The sequence below is a fragment of the Pholcus phalangioides genome, unplaced genomic scaffold, assembly GCF_987345545.1.
Source record: "Pholcus phalangioides strain wild (caught in Gottingen) unplaced genomic scaffold, Ppha-v1.0 ptg000010l_1, whole genome shotgun sequence".
In the NCBI taxonomy this organism is placed as follows: domain Eukaryota; kingdom Metazoa; phylum Arthropoda; class Arachnida; order Araneae; family Pholcidae; genus Pholcus; species Pholcus phalangioides.
Window position 1 is genome coordinate 28,381,696 of NW_028301603.1, and position 25,453 is coordinate 28,407,148.

General features: G+C 35.8%; 1 protein-coding gene across 1 annotated transcript; it reads right to left on the reverse strand.

Annotated features, from left to right (window-relative positions):
* Positions 1–943: 943 nt before the first annotated feature.
* LOC149081215 (beta-galactosidase-like) lies at positions 944–25,285 on the reverse strand. Its single transcript, XM_089238038.1, has 15 exons — positions 24,816–25,285; positions 22,840–23,006; positions 21,874–22,024; positions 19,821–19,884; positions 19,615–19,709; positions 17,856–18,036; positions 17,554–17,734; positions 14,720–14,760; positions 14,186–14,307; positions 13,078–13,152; positions 11,500–11,580; positions 7,756–7,863; positions 5,694–5,828; positions 3,491–3,709; positions 944–1,442 (listed from the first exon to the last, which is right to left on the reverse strand). The coding sequence occupies exons 1-15, from the start codon at positions 24,861–24,863 to the stop codon at positions 1,167–1,169; spliced, it is 1,944 nt and encodes a 647-aa protein (XP_089094164.1). The 5' UTR covers positions 24,864–25,285; the 3' UTR covers positions 944–1,166.
* Between the last annotated feature and the right edge of the window lie 168 nt (positions 25,286–25,453).

Genomic DNA, 25,453 nt, shown 5'->3' on the forward strand with positions numbered 1-25,453 from the left:
AAAAGGGATGGGCCACGCAATAAAACCATCTGGTCCATCTTGACTTATTTATATCAGACCTTGTAATTTACACATTTTGCTTTTGGAAGTGGTATCGAAAGAGCGCCATTCTTAAAAAACTTACGTATCTTCATAATTGGCTGTGTGTATTATCGAAGAGACAGGCTGGATTGTGGAAGACTCCCAAAAAAGAATGTAATATATTGTGAGGAGAGCAGAAAAGAATTATCTGTGGTTGCTAAGATCCTATTTTTGGCCAAAACATTTTTTTTGCAACCAAGTTATTTCTGTCATTTTGCTTTGAGTCACTCTTACAGGATACTGAAATAGTGTGCTATGAAAAAAAAATTAATTTTTTAAAATTAAAAAAAATTCTAAGGATTTTTTTTATTATGCCATGATTTATGTTGTCTGGGTGGGGGGAGGGGGTGTCTCCCTCCCCCCATCCTACGTTTTCCAAGTTTTTGAGTGGGAGCCCTGCAAATGAGAAAAAGTCACAGAAAAGTCACCAAAAAGTCCCTGAAAAGTCACCGAATTTTGCTTTTGGTAGATACCCTGTATTACCAACAACCATATGAGTGGCCAAGCGAGTGAACAACTGATTAAGCATCAATCTGTATGAATGACAGAGTCAGTAACTGTATGAGTGCGTGTGTGAACAACAGTGATTTAGTAAATATATGAATAATTGAGTAAGTGATTGTGCAACCCAGTGACTTTATGAGTGAGTCAGCGATCAAGTAAGTGGGTGACCGTATGATTGATTCACTTGCTCACTCACTATTTCACTTTGTCTATGAATTGTTTGTCAGTGAATTTTCCCGGTGGTGACCATGCAATGGCAATTTAGTGTTGGTGAAATGTTAGCAATCAATTTTCTGCACATGGACTAAATCTAGATCTAGTTTTTCACCTTTGTGGGAACAAAAAAAATCCAAAAACTAAGTTAAATATTTTTTAATACTTTTTTCACACATCGCATAACAATGTATATTTTTCATTTACCCGATAATTTCCTGAAATCTAAAGGAAAAATTGTGCACCAACGATACCTCATAATTATATTCGAAACATCAAAATAACAAAATAGACTGAAAAGCTCATTTCCACGAAATATAATACAATTAATTATTTACAATAAAAAAAATTCAATCGATTTCCAGAATCTATAATCTTTCTTCGCTCAAGTGTTTTTTTCCGTAATATTTCGGCAGTCCTCCCTCTCGCTGGACCGGTGTAGTACCATTCACGACAGGCATCTGCACAAAGTTCACAACGCACTGGTTGGCGGACGTACATGGAGCTTGTTCGAGTTCCAACAACGTGATCGTGTTTTCCTGAGGAGGTTTGTTCAGAAGTATTTTAGGAACATATAAAGTCATTTGGGGACCAACAATCGGCCAATATCGTCCAAGGTTGAAACCATTGATGAAAGCAACACCCTTAGAGAGAAACAATGTAAAACAATATACTGTATTCCAATCACAGAATGTTAATCATAATATTTGAATGCAATCAAATCTCTCAGATAAATAACGGGGGGGGGGGGTTCCTATAGCCCAGGACGGCAAATTTAAGGTCAAGAAGTAGTCGAGTAGGAGCAGGGTGGCAAAATCATAAATCTGCTTGTCCCAAGATATCAAGGAACTATGTCTGTGAGCAACCAAAAGAGTATGCTAGCAAGTAACAGTATCAAGGGCGTAGCGAGGGGGGGGGGGGACTTGGGGGTCTGCCCCCCCAATAAATGTGAGAAAATGACCAAAAAAAGAGAAAAAGATGGCCAAATCTATTGTTCTATCACTTTGGTCTCCCCCCCCCCCCCGAACGAAATTTTTGGCTACGCCCCTGAACTGTATGCAAGCATGAAAGTGACCTAGAGAGCCAGGAATTGGGCGAGTGGGCAACAAAATGGGTTATCTTGAGTGTACAACCATGGAAATGACTTGGAAAACAAGAGAACATGTCAGTGAGCAACTAATGACCTAGTGAGCAAGGGATGAATAGAATGACCTAGAGAGTGTGCAAGCGCGCGAGTGATGAAAAGAGCGACATAGAGAGGAGTATCAAGTCAGTTAGTAATAAAAAGAATGTGCAAACATGTGAGTGATGAAAAGAGTGTGCAAGTATGGGAGTGACAGAAAGAGTGACCTTAAAGAGCAATGAACCAGGTCAGTGAGCAACCAAAAGAATGACCTAGAGAGTGTGCGAGCATGGGAGCTAAAATGAGAGCACGTGCAAGCATGGAAGTGACTTGGAAAATGGGATGAACATGTCAGTAAGCAACTGAAAGAATGACCTAGAAAGTAATCATGTGAGCTACCACAAAAAAGTGACTTAGAGAGAAAGGCATATTGAAAGGGAAGGGGTGGTGGCAAATTTCAGGAATGAATGGTCATGGAAATTGGACAAGAATGGGAAAATAGTTGAAAAGCCTGCAGGCGGCATGACCATAAATCTTCCTCTGGTGACAGTGGGAGGTGTTGACTAGCTAAACATTTTCAACCTTAGTTTCATGGGGGTGGGGTCTGATTCGTTATATTGCCCAGTTTCCCGTCCTCTGCGAACCCCACCGTCGCCACAGTGGTGGTCGGCTGAAGTTGGTTTTCCATGGTTTCCAACTTTAAGATGTCAATGCGAGCCAATTTCCCCTTTAAAAAGTCTCGCCTTAGAGAGCAACAGACCTGCAAACAGTACAAATGTAATTCAATCATAACACATCACTCACTTCACTTCTGAAATACAGATGGCAGCACTGAAAAATCAAACACAACACTACATACGCACTCAGGCTTATACGTATACACACACTTACAATTCCAGCACAACTCACCAGGTAGTAAATCGCCCATAGATGGTGATAGACCTGAGTTGTGCTCGGTTTGAATTTGCCTGAATTTGCTACTCGGCTGAATTTGAAAGAAAGAAATATCCCCCCCCCCTCAGTCAAAGTCTAGCCCTAGTTCTATTGGGTTACTCAAGGAATAAAAAATCGGTGTAGAGAAATTGACTAATCTAATTTATTACTTTTACTGAACATACAGGGTGGTCAGAAAGTTTCTTTGCTGGTTTGAATGGCCGTGTGAAAATTTAGTATTATACCACTGTAATATGCAAAATGATTACACTTATAAAATTTTGAAAGAAATGTGATGGCAGCGCCCAAATTTTATTCCGAAATCTGAACAAGCAAGCACTATGAAAAACCAGCAAGAGAATTGGAATTTTTGCTCAAAGTCAAAATTTGTCTGCAAAACCCCCCGAAAAAGTATGGCAAACTAGAGGTTTTGTTGCTATTTAGCAAGAACTTGATTGTAGATGTGAACAGAGTAGGGCATAGTTTTTGTGTTTTTAACAAAAAACTTTTGACAGTGGGCAAAAAGACTCAAATACTCCCAATTTGTGTAAGGATAAGAGAAATGATCATCCCGATCTGAAATTAGAGCATGGAAATGAATTTCTTGCAGAGTTAAAACACATAGTATTATCATACCTTGTGCCAACCATCCACTCGCAGGAACGTATCTAACAATTCATCTGTCGGTGTCTTGAAAGATCCAGTGTAAAATGCTGGTGTTGGGTTGGCATCCGTCATCACAAAATTAGCGACCATATTGTCGATGCTAACCACAGCTTCAGAATCGAGAGGAATCGGCACCATTGTCCAGTTTTTCAGCCTGTTTGAGCCAAGCGTAACATTGCTGAAAATGCCCTGCAAAGAGGAGGAATTATTAAGTTTTATCCCTTACCCAACCTGGAAGAGATACGAGTAATTGACAATAAATATAATGCAATCAAATATCAGGTTATACCTCGCAATACGAGTATTATATATACCAAAACCCACTAGATGAAGATTAGTCAATAGGAGGTCTTGTGCATTGAATTTATAATTCTGTAAGTCTGAGTCACAAAAGAGAAATTTTACACGAGAGCCGTTTAAAGATTATTTTTAGTATATCTGGAGCTAAAATATGGAGCTTGCTTGTTTTTTAAAGTGAATATCTGTTATTTATTGAAACAGGATTTAGTGTCCTGTATGTGTAGTGTAACGAAAGTCCCGCAAACTAATATTGTTATCCCAATGTTGCTGAAAATGGATATAGTGTCCTTTACCTGTGGCATACAGAATTATATACAGTGAAACCTTCCATAATGGTTACCTCTGAACAATTGCCATATTTTCTTCAAACAGAACATCTCCCATTGAATTAACAATAAGGTTAACCTCCAAACAAAGACTACTTTTGGACATGAAAATAAAAGCAAAATGACGCATATATCATAAGAAATGTAGTCCTCAATATTTGCTCTGGGGGAGTTTCCCTATGAAAATAAAAATAAATATAGGTTTTACCCGGCATCACAGGGGGTGGCATTTTTGCACCTCTCTGCCGTATAAGCTGCATCAATAAAAAATTACCACAAGAACTTCCAGCAAGATGAAATGCATTGAAAATGGAAGTTTTCTTTATGAATCATTCCATCTCTGACACATTCATAGTTTGAATTTTGCAAACAAAACATTTTCTTGTAATTCTTTCCTCTTTACCACTGATTTAATGCCCCTTCTATAGCGCTACCCTGTGCACCCACATGGGTTACACAGCCCAAGAGTCACCCACTGCTACATCAGTGGTTTCCAAAATGTTCACAGTCCTGGGGTTTCACAAGTAGCTGCTAACTGGATCCAGATGGAACATCGCCCCTCCCAAGAGTCAAATAATATAGGAGAAATTTGTCTGTCCTGTAAAATACGGGATGCACCAGCACAATAGTCACTTCTCTTAACACATCACTCTGAATCCACTTGCTTCTGTTCCATTTGCAGCTGAAGATGTCTGCCTTCACTACATTAGAATTTAAAGATGCCTGCCTTCACTACATTAGAATTTAAAGATGCCTGCCTTTACCCTATTCGCAGCTGAATACATCTACCTCTGCTCCATTTGCAGCTGAATACATCTACCTCTGTTCCATTTGCAGCTGAATACATTTACCTCTGCTCCCTCCACAGCTGAAGATTGCTGTCTTCGCTCAGGCACAGATAGAGGGGGGTGATAGGAGTCAAATAACATAGGAAAATTTGTCTGCCCCATAAAATAAAGGACAATTCACCCCTCCCGACACATAATCCTAGTTCGCGCCTGTTACTAACAGATGCACAAGATCTTTGTTCGTTCAAAGATCTTTAACTCACAATACAAATTAGGCGCTGAAAAAGTTTCTTTTAATTAATTATAGAATAAATCATTATAATGTTTTACATGAAACCAAAAATTTGAGTTTTTCCCCTCAAAAATACTGAACTTCTCTGCGGCAACCTCCTAATAACAGTCACATTTTGTTGGTCCTGTTAATTTAATTTTTCTAATTAACTTATTGAAAAGTATTTATTTTACTTTGATAAATCATTAAATAACTTTCCCAACCTTTTTGAAATTATGAATCCCTTGTGGTGAAGGTCAATAATATGCACTGCAGATACCCCCAGGTAGCGTCCGAAGGCCAATAAAGCTCAATTAGTCCTCCTCATCCCATAAAATCTGAAGAAATGTGTTGTTTTCTGTAATTCTCATATCATAAAAAAAATTGAAACCCCCTCAGGTTGGGAAACGCTGCATTAAATAATTTATTTATTTGTGGGCAAGATAATTTTCCTTTTCAAATAACTGAATGAAATGATTTGGTTTTACCTTTCTGTCATTGACGCCAGTGCCAAAACATACTCTTCCCTGATTTTCAACGAGAACAGCGATTCTTTGGTTCTTGAGAACTTTGAGTGGCAGAGAAAAGATCTTTTGTTCCCTACTCAAGATGCCTTGCAGAACCTTATTATGATACAGCACGAAAAATCGCATGAAATAAAGGAAATTATGATATTGGTAGCTTAATTGTCACATGTCACTAGTATTATTACTGATGTAATGAAAGAAAATATTTTTTCAATGTCTGTTAAATACAAAAAACATATTTTCTTACATAAATTTATCAAAGATTTCTGGAAAAAAACATATAATGATCTTATTAATAACGTGAAATTACTGAAACTGCTAGTTATAGATGGGTATTGAAGCGAGTAGTAAGCAAAAAGGATGAACCAATGGTATCCCAGCAACCTCATAAATCAGGGGTTATTAACCTTTTTCAGCAACGATTCAAAATCAACAACAAGATCAACTTTGTGACCCGCAGGATTGTCGATTTTTGGAAAATTAGCGAAACCGTGATGCAATAAGTGCATTTGCAATAGGATTGTAAGGGGGTTTGCATGACCCTACTTGGAAGCCACCTGCAAGTCAAGTTTGAGTCATGGCTTAACACATCTCAGAGGTCCCTTCGAATAAAGTTTGGGTCAAGACCTATAGCTCAAAAAGTCCTGGCTGTTAGTGGATCAGAACGATCCTTCTTGGAAGCCCTTGCGAATCATTTTTGAGTCATGACCCATAGCTCAAGAATCTCTGACTGTAAGTGGATTTGTGCACCCATCTCGGAAGCCCCTGCGAATCTAGTTTGGGTTGAGACCCATAGCTAAAGAGCCCCTGGCTGTTAGTGGATTTGAACCACCATCTCTGAAGCTATTGCAACCCAAGTATGGATCTTGATCCATATGTTAAGAATCCCTGTCTTAAATGAACATCTATTACCAGTATCCCGTATTAACTAAACCTATTCAACGAGAACAGCACAACACAAAAATCGATGGCAAAGCAACGATTTTAGGAACAGTCAATGACACTACAAAATGCTTCAAAGTGGTGCTCAGAGCACAAAAATAGGACACAACAACAGGAAGGAAAAGGTCATATGCTCTGATGGAATCTTTCTTGACAATATTTCAGATGATTGGATGGGTTTATGTTTGGGGAACGCCTGCAGAAGCATTTAATATTGACTGTTTAGTTCCTACCAATACCAGTATGGAATATGGAAGAGGAGGGGTTCCATGATGAGTAGGTTTTGCTGTAGCATAGAATCACTTGTAGTCTTGAATGAAAGGATCACAGCAGAACAATGTTACTGTATACTGAGTGATAACTCACAAATGATCAAGGCCATATTTCCTAGTGAACAAACCATATTCCAAGACGATTCACAATGTGGGGTACGTACAGGTATCATTCAGTGATCACAAAAGACAAAGTTTTACACCTCGCCTAAACTGTTCTCAGTTCGCCTAATTGTTCTCAGTTCCCTGATTGAAACAAAATAAAACCTTCGCTAGATATTTTGTAAAACCGAAATGCCTTCTAGGTTTGAAGGTGCGCACTATCTAAATTTTGGAGACTGCTCTCAAGATGATGTTACTCTTCGCTATGTGTACAAAGATTTTAACAACTGGCTGATGCAAAGATAAATTCAAGAATTCATTCTGTCTGTGCACAATACCATTGAGTGCATACAAGCTTTAAGGAAAGAGGTTCATTGCTTCCACAAAGTGGTTGCCTAGCATGCTGCTCCCCAGGAATGTGAGAGGATATGGGTTTGATTCCCTGTAGAGGCAGTTGAATTTTATTTCTTGAACTAATTTTTGCATCAGCCAGTTGTTAAAACCTTCATAGAGACTGCTCTGCATGAAAAATGGCAGAGTATTTCCTCAAAACATTGTACAAGGCCTGTGTTTGTCAATCCAACATCAAATAAAAGATGCAATCCAGGCCAAAGGGGAGGGGGTTCAACTCACTACTAATAAATATTTTGCATCTGTCAGAAGTGTTTATGATGAAGTCATGTATATCCTCATAGAGAGATTCTTACCTTTTCAACAAATACATATCCTCTGTCTGCAAGATTAGGTACAGTAAATAATGCAGGATCCGTTGTAATAAAAGGAACAGTCGTTGTGTAAACAACAAATCCAAAAGGCTGAGGAAACAAAAAAGACAAGCTTTAAATACAAAAATCACCTTTTTATGGAACTATACCAATACAAATTAAAAGAATGTCCAGATTGAATAAAACACATCTGCACACTATAAGCCACTATTTAACAAATTAAATCAAAATTTAATAACAGATTTAAATTTGGGCACTGATTAATGGCCCATTTGGAAATTTTACAAAAAAAAAAGTAATAATTCTGTTTTAACGCCACATTTGTGTGAAACAAGTTTTTCTGTAATGAACAGCATTAATCCTTAAGGTGTTGTGAAAATTCTGTGCGTAACTGGTGTCATGGTGATATTTTGATCCCAGCAAGTATTATGCCTAGTGCATTTAAAATCAACAAAAAAAAGAGTTTTCATAAAGGCAATGGGTTTTTCACATGACTTAATTAATGCTTTTATTAATTCCTCTAAGTCAGGGCTGGACAATTGCAAAAAAAAATCTAGGTGCCAGAAAAAAATTTTACCCAGAGGAAAAGGTTCAAAGTAATGTCTCTTTTGACTTTTTTAGGGTATAATGACCCTCTTTCATGTTGGCAGATATGCTACTATAAATTCCAAACATTTTGGCCTGCAATTTAGTAACTGCCATGTTTCCCCAAAAATAAGCCCTAGCATGATTTTTCAGGATGCTCCTAATATAAGCCCTATCCCGAAAATAAGCCCTAGCTAAATACAAATACAACGCCACAAGCAAAATGCCCAACGAGGTGGCTGAGAAAAAGATGCCCATAAAAAATATGGATGTCATACATTTAAAAAATAAATAATTCAAAAATAAAATAGTTAATGAGACGCATTTAGTATTTCGTTTTAGTACTAGTATTTCGTTGCAACACATGACAGATATAATGAACTATATAAAATGATAATGGTTTTAATATTTAGTAATAAAATGAAAAATATAAATAAATGATACCATTGAAATTTATACTTGAAATAAGTTATAAACACAAATCAAATTTTCGTTAACACCTAAGCCGGCCTCCTTGGATGAGAGGTGAATGCCTACATAAACAGATAAATTTCACAAACGTTGACTTTTATCAAAGAAAACGAAGAAAATTAATACTCACAGCGTTTCTGATGATAAATAAAAAACGAAATTTAGCCAGTATTAAACTATAAAAATTTTAGAAAAGTTCCTTTATAAAACTTAAAAATGCAACCATTAAGTGTTTTGGTTACATTCAAGCAAGTGTAACCAAATAGGCTTATTGGCTGTTTTTTATAGTGAAATCCCGGCCTATCATGTATTCCGGCTACCCAATGAATGCTGTTGTCATAGGCCAGGATTACAATATATATACGTTTTGTAAAAGCTTTGATAAAACTTAAAAAATACAACCAATAGGGGTATTGGTTACATTTGAGTGAATGTAACCAATTGGCTTATTGGTTGTTTTCTTTCAAGTTTTGCCAAAGATCTTTGTCAAACTTTTACAGTTTAATCCCAGCTATAAACAAACAATTGAACATTTAAATGAAGACCGAATGAAGCAATGAGTATTTTCAGTAGGCATGAACACATTGCCTCATTTGGTCCTGCAAATCTAAACCAAACTTCCTGTTTACTTTAAACGATGACACCCTAAAGACATGTTTTATGAAGTTGCAATTTTTTGTCGATTTTTGTGTAACCATCATTCAAAAAGATAAGAGTTATTCTACTGAAATGAAGCCTTAGTGTAATTTTTCAGGATGCTCCTAACAAATAAGCCCTACCCCAAAAATAAGCCCTAATGCATTTTTTGAAGGAAAAATTAATATAACACCAGGTCTTATATTTGGGGAAAAACATGGTACGTAAAGAAAATTTTAGGTGCCAAGATCAATTTTTTAGTTGCCCTGGCACCTGGGATTCGTCCAGCCCTGCACTACAAAATTTTTCAATTTCCGAGAGAATTGGAGGGATACATGACTTCTGTAATTTTCTTTTTAAATTACATATTAAATTTTTTGTGAATGCGATTTTCATGATTACAAAATGAACATTATGCATATGAAATATACCCACTGAATACAATTTACAAATTCAAATAATATTTAGCATATTTTCACAAGCACCAAAAAGTTAGTCCTATTCAAAGTCAGAAACAGTCCTTGCAAACAACACTACGACATGTTAAGCACACACAAATCTTTCGTACAATTCACTAACAGCACTGCCCTCATGCTCAACCACGGATAACCAATATTGCATGATTAATTTGAAACCATTATCAAAATAACCGATGCTCTTCGGAGACACCATTCCGACCTAAACACTTTGGGTGCCAAAGAAAAAAACGCATTATGTAAGAGGTTTGGTCAGATCACTTTGTCCCCCACAGAAACTTTGATCAAAGATATAAAGGGACGAAAAATAGAATGTTATAAATTTATCAAACAAAGGTTAACAACCAGCTTAAAAACAGGATGGTCCAGATGCATTTCTTTCTCAAGATGAGCAATGCTTGGGGCCATCCTGCCAATTAAGGATTAAAAATAAAAACCAATCACAGTTAGAATCTTTGGAAGAAGCTATAATAGTGTCCCTGTCCAAAAACAAAAATATTCTATAAATTTGTCAAGCTCAGATATCTAATTAAATTTTCTTTCAGAAATTTCAATTATTTTTCTATTACAAAAAAAAAGCATTAAACTGCTTTGTAATTAATAGTTAATGAAAAAAATAATAATAATTCATGATTAATTAATATTATAATCAAATAATTATTATTGTTAATTAAATTATTGTTTTAATTAATAAATAATTTAAAAGGTAGTTTTTAAATTCTCAAATTAAGTGTGCTGAGGAGGTTCAACTGTAAGTTCATATGTGCCACAAGATAGAAAAGGTTAAAAAAAATGCTGTTATACACCAAGAAGCTGAACAAACTGAACCACGAGATTGAATACATCCTCCATGCCGATTAATTATTGTGAGTACTTGAATAGATATTTCAATGTTAATATGTATGGAAGATACTTTGTACATTTGTACTGTATAATAAATATTTTATAAGCTATTTTCAATTTATGGCATTTTTTATGCTATATTCTATGTGAAGGTTTTAACAACTGGCTGTTGCGAAGATATATTTTGGAAAGAGAGAAAATTCAACTGCCCTTGCGGGGAATCGAACCCACATCCTTTCACTTTCCGGGTGAACGCCCTAGACCACTAGACTACAGAGGCACAGAATCTCTCAATCTTTCCTTGGATTCTCTTTCCAAAATATATCAGTAGTATATCTGGTAGCGGAGAGTGACGTCATCCTTGCGTAAGTCGCCATCTGGTGGCAGCGTCAGTTGTGAGCTTGGCCCGAGTCTGGTCCGGCCGTTCATATACGGCCCCTTTCAGTGTACACAAGCTCCAAGGAAAGATTGAGAGATTCTGTGCCTCTGTAGTCTAGTGGTCTAGGGCGTTCACCCGGAAAGTGAAAGGACGTGTGTTTGATTCCTCGCAGGGGCAGTTGAATTTTCTCTTTTTCCAAAATATATCTTCGCAACAGTCAGTTGTTAAACCTTTGTATGGTAGCAGAGTGTGACGTCATCCTTGTGTATATTCCATGTATTATTTGATGCAAGAAAATCCTTTTTTTGCATAGGAAAGCATAATATATTAACATACTTGTTTGAGATCTTCAAATGAAATAGGATCCTCAGAAACAACAACTTTGCCATTTGATGCATAGTTCCAAAGAGAAGATGCCTGCAAACACATGCACAGTGAATATAAAGTGCTTTAAGAATTTAAAAATATTAAGGAATACGAGTGAAAAGGATTATAATTCAAGCTCAAACAAAATTAAAAAATACCTAAATTGCACAAGATCATGATTCCAATATTCTTCAGCGAAAATCGAATAGCAACATTCATGTATAGGATAGTAAAGCTGGTTATCCACTGGAAGTTACTATGAGTGATGAAAAGTCATGTGTATTCCCAAGACTGCTGTGTATAGTAGTCTTGCGCATGCACACGACTTGTTCCTATTCACAGTAGCTTCCATTGGACAGCCAGTCTCATAACCATGAAAGCATCGCTGATTTATTGGAAATAGAAATATGTCATCATAAAAATACTAAACCAAAAGAGGCCAAAGTTCATATGATTCGTAAAAACAAGTTATTACAAATTGTGATTATTATAAGGAAATAAATAAGCCAAGAAGACAAGTTTTATTTTACCACATAAGCCAGCATCTCGAGGATATCAGCTTTTTGAATATTGGAGTCTGGCCCATTCCCCCACATGTTGGAAAAAACAAAGTTTTTGAAAGGGCAATTATAAGTCACTAAATCCCCCTTCAAAGTGTCGTATCACTTTTAATGAAGTGGGATTTCTTTCGATTTTCAGCAGGTGCAAACTAAAGGGTATAGCAAAAAGTTTTCCATTGACCTGGGCTTGTCAATGCTGAAATAAGACGCTTTTGTGGAGGTGAGTTATCTCATCATTGTCACTTAGAGGGTTAATAGAGAATCCCAGAATACATTCAAAAGACCGATTAATTCATATGAAATATTGAATAAATCCGCAAATCAGAGCAAAGTAATAGTTTTTCACTGCTACAATCGTGTTTTGCCGAGGAATTTGATGACGATAATGAATATTGTGTATTTAACTATTGTTTTAATTTAATTGCATTCAATCCGATATGATAGAAATACTGCATTTTACATATGTTTTTCTGCATGTTTAAAGACTGATGCTGTCACTTTTGTATTAGAACATCATGTTTTGCAATGCAATTCTTTAATTTTGATGGGGAATATGTAGAGCGACTGCATATTTAAGTTTTATACAAATGTAAATGTGGATCACAAAAATAATTTGCAGCCCACATACATGTTTGCATTTAACTTATTTAACCTATGCAAAATGTTTAATAAATCAAGATTTGTGGTAAAGCAAACTTGAAGCTAGAATTATTTTAAGGATCGTAAAACAGTGGAGGATTTTAGGGTCCTGCATTTTAAGGATCCTAAAATGAAGTGAACAGACAAGGTTCAAAACAGAACAGCCAATTCATTTGATTCTCAGAGTACAGACATTTGAGAATTATTCAGACTCTGTGTCTCAACTTCTCAGCAAGACGGAAAATATAGTTATCCCTTGCTGTTTTCCAGTATGTCGACTAACACTGGGAGAATATATAATATTTTGTTTAATAAATACTAAACGATTGCAAATGTAAAAACACCATACATGCTTCAACTGTATTGGTCCGAAACCCATCTTGGGAGATGGCTTTGGAACTTCTCCTGGAGGAAGAGGCATAAACTGAAAGAATAAAAATACAAACATGCACAATTAATTTGAGCCACGAAGTAGAAAACAGAATATCAAAAAAATTAAGAGAAATATTCCGCTGATGAATCGACATGAGACAACTAAAAAATCATGCTAGTGTTATGATATACTGAGAAATTCCATGATTGCCCTCACCTCATTTTACTGGCAAACCGTTGATCCTAGAGGCATACTTCAAATTAGGAAAATCATCCAAATAACGTGTAGCCCTTAGATACATCATTCATATAGCGAGGGGTTGTATAGTTATTGAAATAAAAAACTTTTTATATGGACACCCTGTGCCAAAAAACCCAATTCGAAAGTTGTTGCCCTCTCTCCTCTGAGGAAAAAAAATGTGTTTATAAAAATAATGTTTCCAAGTGCAATATTCACAGAGATAATTGAATTAAAATATCAGGGAAAATTTGGAAAAGAACAGTATAAGTTAATGAACACAACGCTCCTTTCCCTGGTTATTTATGCTACCCTTTCCCAACTTTTCGCCATTGTTTGAAGGCAAATATCTCAGTGAATATTGCACTGAGAATATACTTAAAAACATCAAATTTTTTTTTTGGTTGGCCTCAGGGAAGAGACAGGACAATAACTTTCTAATTGGGTTTTTGAGGACAGAATGGTCAGTTACTTTTTTTTATCAGGGTGTCCATATGAAAAGTTAATTTTCATATTCCAATAAGTATACAACCCCTTGCAGTATGAACAACGTATATTTGAGTTTTACAAGTTATTTGGATATTTTTTCTAATTAGAAGTATGCCTCTAAGATCAATGATTCACCAGTAAAATGTGGCAAGGGGAATTATCAAATCACCCTGTATACAAGGCAAGTCATGTGAAACTTGCTTTTAAAATAAATAAGAGAAATTGATTTCCTCACATTCACAAATCAATAAAAACATACTGAGCTCTTCAAAAATTATACAATCTTCTTAAATGCAAGCACTCTTACAGCAATTTCAAAGTTACATCAGTAATAATAACAAAAAAATTGATTAATTACTTTGCCAATAGTTTCACGGATGGCATAGTACTTTGGTGTTGGATCTCCAGCTTCAGACAATGGTGCATCATAGTCATAACTAGTAGGACAAGCTTGATATATGTTGCCGTAGAGATTAGCACCTACGTAAACATGATTTCAGAAGAAAAATTTCCTGGTTACACATACATATAATGGATATTCATGTTAAAAAAAAAAAATTTTAGCATGTAAGGCTTTTGCACCATCATTCTTGAATGAATAGCAGGGGTTTTTTTTTTTTTTTTGGCTGTAAAGCTGCCATGGGCTTGATTCCATTCAATGTTTTGCTAGCTCTAGTGCTGAGCATCTTCAGGAGTGTTACAAAGTCGAGGACGGAGCTAATATTTATGTGTTGTGCTGATTCGACTAATAACTGTGCTTTTAAACAATAACTGATTGAGCCCCACAGTGGTTTTTATTATTATATCACCTTATTATGGTTTAATCACATCATTTGCCATATGAAAGAAATGAGAAGTACTTTATGATTGATAGTTTAAACGAAAAACTCACCAGCGCTGAATCCAAAAGATGTCCCACCATGAAACATATAGCTGCAATCATGAAAAAGAAGTTACTGAAGCACAAAGAAAACTCGATAAATGCCATGAAGTTTTTTGAAAAAAAGTTTATATACAAGGTGAATTTAGACTAATCTGCCAAACAAAAGTGTGTGATAGATGATCCCAAGACGAGCATAAAACACCATAGCCACCCTGACATATCTGTTTTTGAGTAATGGTGAATAGAAGGGAAATGTGTCAAATCTGAAAAGACTTGGCTAATTTGCGAGGTTCTTAAAAGACTTGCATGCGACCTATAAGCTGCACTACAAGCACATATTTGGGAAAAGCAGAAAAAATCCTATAAGGTGATCCCATTTCCATCAGAATATCTGGATTTAATGTCGAGCTAAAAGCGCTGAAAGGTTGGCAAAGTGCAAAATTTAACAGTTCCCAAAATCTGTAACTGCCAACTCCAAATGGAATTTTCCTTCAACAAATTATTTCAGTGATGTATTGCAAACAAAAATCTCAATTTCTCCTGAACACATATAACATTGATATAGTTTATTGTAGACCCTTTCGAAAGCTGGTGAAATGGACAAGTTTTTGATAAATTTGATCGATTTTAGCAACAAGGAAGCTCTATTGGCAATTAAAAATTTAGGTGACAATTAGATTTTGCACTTTGCCAATATTTCAGCTCTCGTAGCTCACCATTAAATCCAGATGCTCTGATTGAAATAATGTCACCTTATAGCATTTTTTCGGTTATTCCCAAACATTTTTTTAGTTTCCATGCAGATGTTTCAGGAACTTCACAAATTCAGGTTTTCAAGATATGATACATTTTGCATCTAGCCACCATAACTCAAAAACGGTTAGAGATAGGACAGAGTTCCTGTAGTGTTTTATACTCCACTTGGGCTCGTCTATCACCCACTTTTGTTTGGCAGATCAGTCAAAGTTCTTGTATAATAATAAACTGTGAAAAGCCATTTGGTATCTAATAAATGTACAGTGATATCTCAGTTAATGAAGATGATTCATTCCAGAATCACTATCTTTAGCCAAAAAGTGATTTCTCATAGGTGTCTATGGAAAATTGTTCGATTCGTTCCAGATTCTGCGCAAAATTTAAAGATAAGCTTATAATTTTATACTAATGTACACAGCTTTAGTCTACTATGAAGCTCGTGTTCACACAACCCAATCGAGTTCATAGGTATCCCCATCCATTTTTGATTTGGTCAGCTTATTTCTGTGCAGATGGAAAAAGATAATCTCCTAAATATCTACACTGTTCAGCTTGATGCTAAGTCTTGAACTGGAAGAGCGCATACTCTGAAAACATAGGTTCCCCTTTTTTTTCCAATGCATTTTCTATCAGCTGAATCTTTCATTTTATATGAAATGGTTCAAAGAATTTCAGAAAGAGAAGTATAAGTACACCTGGAAAAAAGATTCCAAGGTGGAAATGAGTTAATTGGGGTCTAGTGACAGTAATTCTGATTATGATTGGCACGAAAATTCAGCTCATGAGTAGCATCGAAACAGGGGTACTGCAGGTCCTCAAGCACCCATGGAAATTTGTGGCAAGAATGTGAGTACCCAAAAATTTATTCAGAAATCAGAATTTCCTAGATAAAACTCAAAACGAGCACCTACAGGGTTGAAACACTTCTGACTGAGACTTTGCTATAATGACACTCAGTTGCGTAGATCAATCTTTCCACAACAATATTTTTTCAAAGTACCTTTCAAAAGTTCATTTTCTGGTGGCAACTAACAAAATATGGCGATTCATAAGAAATTTCAACAATAGCATGAATTTGGTGAAACTTGATGATAATGTTCTCTGTATATAACGATAATCTCCCTGCAGCTACATTTTTTTTCTTGGCCTATAGAGTATTATTATATTGAGATTTTACTATACAGGACCTGAAAATTTTATATCAAATACTTTCACTTGGGATACTGTTGAATTATGAGAGATACACTATTACACCAAAAAATTATTAAATGATATTAGAAAATAAAAATGAAATAAGGATACAAGCAGGCTTTTTCTGACCAAAATATATTTACATGCAATATTGATACACAAGGTTTGTTCTAAAAGTATCAGACTATACTTTTGTTCGTGCGTAAGCCAGTAAAGTTAGGTAGGCATGGTTTGTGCAAATATGTAGGCAATCATTATGTGCATGAGCAGATTTTTTTCCGCCTGCAGAAGCTGTCAATTGCTGTCAAGAATAAAAATGATTTGGGCTTCAGGCAAAGCTCATGCCAAAGCTGCTAACGACAGCAGAAGCAACTCCATTTGTATGATCGCACAGGATATGCTAAAGTACGCACCACACAGCACAATAACCACCAAAAAGTACAACCAAAAGGTTCTGTGTTGCAACTGTCAGCTCCATCACAATCAATGTAGTAGCATTGCTCAAGTTTCTCTGCCATTTTGTTAAAAAACTAAAAATATGATATGTCACTCATACATTCTCACTCACCCGCTGTCTGCCAGACACTGGCACTTATTGCAGGCAGGAGAAAATTCAAGCATACGTACTAGGATTTCCTACATATGTGTGCCAAATCACATCTCTCTAGTTTCATTGGTTTATGCACAAAAAATTATAATCAGGTACTTTTTGAGGAAACCCCTAGTTTTTTTTTTAATCTTCACGTATTGCCAAGGGATGAGCATGATCCGTCCAGGGAATTTGTTAGTGTTAGGTTAGTAGACATCCATGCCCGAACCGGGATTCGAACCCAGACCTGCACAGTAAGAAGCAGGTTCCCAACCCACTCGACTGCCAGGCGGCAACGTGCACTTACATATTGACAGAAGCATTCAAAGATAATATATCTGATAGAGTCTTGGTCACTGCATCTATTGAAACTTGGGCATGTGGTTCGCCCCAGTGATCTAACCAGCCGGGATAAAACTCTGAATTCACTAAAGGTCCTGAAGACTGGTGCCATCGCAGCATATCGAAGATAGAACTTACGTTAGAACCTAAAAAAAGGTGATTCCATTACATCATAAACAAAAGCATCAACATAAAATTTAGAAAACTATTTTATAAAACTATTTTATAAAATGTAAACAGACCAGTAAACATATGGAACATTTTTACCTGTTCCAAAGTCCAATGTTTGGAAAACTCTGTCTACTTTGCCACATGTGAGTAAATGGCTGTCGCAACCATCAGTGGTAAAGAGAAGAACTTCATCATTCAAATGCTTTTGAAAAATGTCCCTCAGATGACTAAGATACTGTACATCACAAGCATAATAACTTCCATACTCGTTTTCAATCTGGGGAAAGTATTGCCAAGAAAATATTATTTTCCAACACTTTCGTCAGAGTCTTCATTAAAACATGCATTTATGAACATGTTTGAACAGCATTTGTTAAGCATGTTTAAAATAATGCCACCATACAGTGGAAAATATGTTCACCAAACCGTTTTTTGACATTCGACAAGACTTCTGGCAGTAAAACTTGGTTATAATGACCTCAGTTGTAACCAACACCTCAGCCTAAATGTCAATAATTGATGGATGGGGCTGATTCCCATAGAAAAAAATGATGTTAATGAACCTTACTTGAAACGTCAATGAAAATGCAACCACCTCAGATATAATGACAAATTTTTCATCATTTTTGCTTTCATTTCTATGGCAGTTTCTTAAGAAATTCCAACAATTAAAGCTGATCACATTCAGCAGATGTTTGTTATTCTATTGGTACTTAATAATGAAACAAAGATTTATTACATGTCAGACGCTCTGACTTGCACATTTATATAACCCGTAAATGGACATTCCCATATTTTCCTTTAATTTTTGTCTTTCAAACATTTTTTTTAAATAAAAATTCCTCGTTTTTTTTTTCAATGAAGCTTATTTAAATTTGTAAGTACCATATTTTAACGTGTACAGGACAAATGGTGATCCAGGACACCTCGATGAATTGATTGAGAAGAGGTCAAACTCTGATTGTGTTTGTTTGGCGAATGTTGTCTTTTCACCAAAATTCATATTTGTCATATTGTTCCCGATAATGTCCCACACGTCCTTGAAATTATCAGAGGATGAAGCAGTTTTCAGGACATCATAAATTTATTTACAGAAAATAGCTATTTACAATTTTTCACAAAAAGAATCTCGCATTGAGGATAAAGCAAAAACAATTCACTCTCTCTGATCTCTTGATTGCATCATTTTTATAGACTCATTCGAACGCTTGAGAAGTAGAAGATTCCAGCATCACTCATAGTTGTCGAAGAGTGGCGCTTTAGGATGGGGGAAGACTTTTGCCGGAATGTTCTCGTCAATTAGAATGATCTCTTTTTTCTTTTCCCTCATGGCTTTGTTAACTTGAGGGATCGTCAACAAATTACGCTACCAATATTTTTTGTAACAATATATATCAATACGATTCACTTTACACATTTGACGTTATTTTGATGTTAAAAACCACAATGCCCTCCATGCCACTACTCCTGCTAACACCAATGCTTATGTATTAAAGCAGGGGTTCTCAAACTGTGTGCCACCGACCTTTGTCAGGGGCGGTGCGAAACTGCAGCATGACAGAGGTTTTTCAAAGAGATTCTTCATCAAAGTGCTCTGAGGAGCTTCTGATAAGCATTGATTAGGATAAGAGGTGTCACTGGAGGAAAACGTTTGAGAACTCCTATATTAAAGTATTATGTTCTTTAACTATTTGCATGCATTTTTCCAAACCGAAATCATGGATATGGTGGCCTTACAGCACAAGATTTTGCAATCTTTGCGAATAAAGCACTAAATTAGGTACAATGAAAACTTGGCAATACTAGACATTAAAACCAAGCTAAATTATTCAGAAAACTTTTATTTAAAAATCACCTGCGTCATAATAATAGGACCACCATTGCTGTAAAGAAGAGGTCTTATCATCGGTAGCAAAACACTATACCACCTGTCAACATACTTTATGTAAGCTGCGGAAGAGAAAATTATAACACAAGTAAACGTATATAATCCTACTAAAATATTTCTACATTCAAATGCAATATAAAATGTTAAGTAGAAAAAATCAAAAATGTCTTTACATTCATCGTAAGTCCTCATTTTCATATTTGGATTCATCCTAAGTAGCCAATATGGAAGGCCACCCTAGAAGACAGGAAGCACAAATTATTTTATTGTTACTCTTGAATAAGAATACAAATGCATTAAGAAGATTTTTTTTTTAGTGATTAATTGGTTTTGTTATGATAGAAATTTTATGTCAGCAAGGTTTCCATTACTGATTCGCATCATGTAAAATTATGATTCAATGTTTCATTTGACGATCTAAATTTTTATACGGTCCTCTCAGTCCTTTAACTTCCAATTAGAAAGTTGTTGCCCTGTATCTCCTGAGACCAACAGAAAAAATTCCATGTTTCTAAGTGTAATATTCGCTAAGATATTTGAATTCAAAAAGCAGAAAAAACTTACGAAAGAACAGAAAAAATAACGGACAACGTTCCTTTTCCTCATTTATGCTGTTGGAATAATCTGGTTTCTGACCAGAAGATTTTAATAAGGCTAAAAATTCTGAAGGCTTCTTCGGAAGCATTGGCACCTATGCTTAAGCGAACAATTTTTTTTCCTTAGAGCAGTGGTTTCCAAACTTTTTGAAGTACAACTCCCTTTTGACAAGAATTTTATTGATGACTCCCCCTTTTATCAAACTTCGGTTAAAGTTTAATTGATAGATGGTAATCCACGGATACTATTCATATGGGAATAATCAACAATCAACTCTGCATTTTTTTTAAAACCAACATTCTGATCAAGATGCATCAGCGCTTGTGCTTTTATGTGTGTTGACTATGCTGCGAATACATCAACCTGTGTTTGACAGCCAATGAAAGTTGAATGATTGTAAGGGTTTCTATCATCAAAATCAGTAACTACATGATTTTGTCAAACATTTTAATTAAAATTTTACAGGGCTGTGTCTACTAATACTACTAAACTACATGTGCCCTTCGTCCAAGTTTGTTTCTGTGTAATGCTTGTTATAGTGCTGCCATCTACTTTTCAAACAATGTGTGAAGTGTGATGAATAAGATTTGTACCTTTGTATACAGGTCTGTCTGCACAAGCATGAAAAAGAGTGTTTTACTTTTTCATTTAATCATTGTTTTTAAGATTTTCAATTTCATTGGGGGGGGGGGAGAAGAGTTTACTTCTCCAGACACCTGGTAGTTTGTAATTTATTAGTTGTGTGTTTTACTTTTGACTGGTGAGTGAGTGCATGTATAATAAGTACCACAGCTAAGAGTTAAGGTGTGTTTTAGGTTTGACGTGTATATATTTATGTAGCGAAAGAATAAGATACATTAATTTCAGTGTAGCAAAAGAATAAGATACATTTATTTCAGTGTAGCAAAAGAATAAGATAAATTTATTTTAGTGTAGAGAAAGAATAAGATAAATTTATTTTAAGACATTTAAAATTTTGAAAAATCTTTCAAAATCCCCACTACCTCCTTTACATGCCCCCCCCCAGGCCGCCACGACCCACAGTTTGGGAACCATTGCCTCAGAGCATATATATTGAATACACACAGGACCGTGCAATGAACAGTCAGACCTAACTCAGTCAACAGCTCATATATATACTGCCATTGACCATTAGCTCCAGTTGGTGTTGGTCCAGAAACGTTTACTTCTGTAGTGTAGTGGTCTAGCGCACTTGCCTGGATTGTGAGGGGGACATTGGTTCGATCCTCAGCAGAGGCAGTTGAATTTTCTTCCCCAAATTCATATTTGCATAAGCCAGCTCTCTAAACGCTTGTATAATCTCAATTACTAACTGCTCAACAGAGAAAATTTACATCCGTGAAAGTCAGATGCCGTGATCAAAATGAATCTGATCTCACCTGCATGTAGATTAAAATCACTTTTTAGGCATCAAAAATTTACATTTCAGAGGTTCAGATTTGGATTTTTGGGTGGGGGGCACAAGGGGACGATCACGGTCATGCTACACCATTTGGAGGTTTGACTTTTAAGTTTGATTGTACAGACACGTATAAAAAATTTTCTTCATCACGGGGAAAAAAAGAAATTTTAGTTTATTCACTTGAATAATAATAGTTACAGCCTCACCATGTCTCTCTCAGCATCAATGAAAGGACCAGTCCTTAATATCACCACCATATCGTATGACTGAGCTGTTTGCAGAAACTGAACCAAATCATAATTTCCTTCAAAATTATAAACACCGGGTTCTGGTTCATGATGATTCCACTCGACATACCTGCAATAGTGATTCAAGTATATTCATATATTTATTCAATGCAATTCCTAGGAGATAAGCAACTCTAATATATAAGTATCCTAAAAAAATTACAGAAGTAAATATGTTTTAGATGGGGGGGGGGGGGGTGTAAGAAGGACTGACCTTCAAGCAGGCATGAATCCAGAATAAGTTATCCAGATGGGCGACTAATTACGTAAGCTCACATGATCATTCTTTACAGATTGTATTTTATGAAACTGAACAATCTTTCCCCCATTATCCAGCTCTTCCAACATATGATTGCCTCATCACATACCTCTGAATCTACACCTGCCTTCAGGAGGGAGGCACACTAGTATTGGTCATGTGAAGGGGAAAGGGGAGTATTTCTATTCACCTGAGAAAGGTAAATCCCCCACTATTTACACAGTAAGGCCCTCTTCACATGGGTATACTAACACTGATTTTAAATAGCCTCAACTTGAAAAAATAATTCAGTCGTGCTACTGATGTGGCAAATTCAACTAGTATGACAAGTTGAAAGTGACTCCATTGCATAGGACATCTCGCCACTAATACACCAGTATCCTTGTGCAAGGAGCAGCATAGAAATATATGTGTTGGATCATCCAGATACTGAGTATTCTATCAGCCATTGGACTTCAGTACCCCATGTGAGGGCGACCTTAAAGAGCTCAGCAATCAATTTCCTCACTCTTATGCTAATCACGTTCTAATTCATTTGTATATTGTGAATCAGATAATAATCCGTGAACTGTGATGAGGTTAGATAACAAGATGACTGTGTAGATAAAATAATAAATTGTACTTGCGTTTGAATAGCATTGAGCCCAGCCATTTTCATTTTTGAAATCCGGTCTCCCCATAATTGATATGGTACTCTAAAGTAGTGTATAGATCCAGAGACATATCGAAATGGTTCCCCATCTTTCAAGAAACAGTTGTTTTCATAATCGACGGTAAACGAGTTGCTGCTGACCTGCAATAGAATATATTTGAACGTGAAAGATACATAATTCAAAACAAGTTTCTTAAACCATGTTGATAAGTATTCTCTAAGTAATTTAAAAATAAAGATTAATACAGTGGTACCATGGGTTACGAAAACCTCGGTTTTCGAATTTTTCAGCTAACAAAGACTTTTCTACCTTGACTAATAAAAACGGATTTGGCTAATGAACATTTTAGTTGAATGAATGCACATGCTAACCTAAAACAACAGCATTGTCCACTGAATTTTAGTGCCGATTATCATCAGAATTGTTGTCACTCGAGTCTGATAAACTCATGTGCACCCCAGAATCTTTTCCCAGATGTACCCAATGCTGTCTTAATGCATGGGCCTCAACCGGGCATGGCCTGGGAGCCTCAAGAAAAGAGCCTCACAAAAATCAGATCGAGTTGAAATTTGTGAGAATTTGCCAGTTACAGCCTCAGAAAAATTACTTGGCCTGGACACCGACGATGCTCTTCAAACAGCCTTTGATGTATATCTCACTTTTTTTTCTGAGAGTTTTTGAATCATTTCATATAAAATGAAAGATTAAGCTAATAGAAAATGCATTGAAAAAAAGAAAGCCTAATATTTCCAGCGCACATGTTCTTTGGATGCAAGAGCTTCAAACTAAACAGTCTGGACATTACAGGAGCTTATCTTCTCCATGAGCAGACCAAATCACAAATGAATCAGGACACAAATGGTATTTGACTCCTGCGAACTCGACTGGGTTGTGTCAACACCAGCTTCAGCAGACCAAAGCTAAGTATATGGTTATTAGTAGACTACAGCTGGTGCTGGTTGCGTACGTACTGTAAAATAAAATACAAAATCTTCTGTACCTCATCTTCCTGTAAATTCTCATTTATCCAATTTTTGAGCTGTCCATTTTAGCTTTCGGTCAGTTTTTGTCCTTTTTATAGTGCTCCTTGGTGTTTTATCTTGAAAATTGGGCAGTGCCTGGAACGAATTCAATGATCTCCATTGAAAAACCATCCACAGAAAATTGCATTTCGGCTAATGAAGGTTTTGGCTAAGGAATGTGATTCTGGAATGAATCATCTTCGTTAGCCGAAGTATCACTGTATTTCTGCCCTAATAAAGGTTCCAATGTTCAATGTTGATTGTTCTCAATCTTAGTCTTAAAAGTTTGACATAATGCTGGTTGGTGATAAATTATCAGAAAAAAAATTGATACTAAGAGTTATTTTATATATATATATATATATATAGTGTATTTCTTTTCTCAGATATTAGAATGATATCAAATATGATATAAAAGACAATCATAATGCAGGAGTTTTCTACAGTTTATAACCTGATTTTAACAGTAAAAAAAATAGAAATTCTCTTCTGACAAGAGAGAGAAATAATAATGTGCATTCGGACATTATTATAAATATGATCCAATATCATTGGAAGCTAAGATTCCATAAACGAGGTTGACACCAAATTGGCAATTTTTGTTTGTGCTAAGCTTTTTTTTCATCAGAATGGAGATTATTCACGCATGAAAAAATGGACAAATTAGCAAACTCAGGACATATTTAAGTCTCAAGCATGATAACGCAAAAGAACTAAGACACTAACGACAAAAAAGAAAATGCACTAAAATGATAAGGATAGCATGTTGGCTTGAGAAGTATTTAAATCGGCAATGAAAAATTTTGAAAGTGTCAAAGCACCAAGGTAAACTATTAGTGATGGAAAATAACCCTGCCAATCTCGCTTACAGAATCACAGCCATCAAGAGAACTCAAATTCATGGTCAAAGAGATAAAAGCCACGTACTATTGTAAGTAAACAGTTGAGCAACCCCACAATGAAGAATGCCCACATGCTGTCTCACAAATACAAGTGTATTTGCTAGCACTGTAGGATAATATATAAAGTCTATTTTATTCAAGAGACGTAAAAAGGGCCAATAGAAAAGTCAGTTTCTCAGCTCAATGTGTGTGCTGGAAGATAAGCACAGCCATCAGGTGTTTTGAGAAATTGACATCACACACACCCGTAAGATAACGAAAGTCACGCGGAAATCCCAAGCTATAGATAAAACGTCAGTGACAACTTTAATAACAATAACAACTATTGTTAAACTATTATTGTTCAACAACCAGTGCTATTTAATAGATTTTATTTTATCTAAATTGTTATGAAGTTAATTCGCCTAAATTGCATGTTCAGCGCCACTGAATTACGAAATCGTTCACATTTTTTTTATCTCAAACCAGCTGATCACAGTCACAATCGCGACGGCTTTGACCAAAAAACAAGAAATCTAGATTGAAAAAAATAAAAGTTTCTAAAATATTAAACTCTCAGAAATATTATTGCTGTTTTTTTCTAAAATAAGAGTTTTTAGGCTGTGAGAAAACAATTGTAAATTACGGAAAATGCGATGAATACAAAATAAATTTTAGGGACGT

Excerpts from the sequence above, each read along its gene's own strand:
- LOC149081215 (XM_089238038.1), bottom strand. The coding sequence starts at position 24,863 with ATGTGGGCATTCTTCATTGTGGGGTTGCTCAACTGTTTACTTACAATA. Across the intron at positions 11,581-13,077 it reads GACCAATACAGTTGAAGCAT|GCATCTTCTCTTTGGAACTA; the intron begins GTATGGTGTTTT and ends ATGTGTTTGCAG. Across the intron at positions 3,710-5,693 it reads CTGGCGTCAATGACAGAAAG|GGCATTTTCAGCAATGTTAC; the intron begins GTAAAACCAAAT and ends TCCTCTTTGCAG.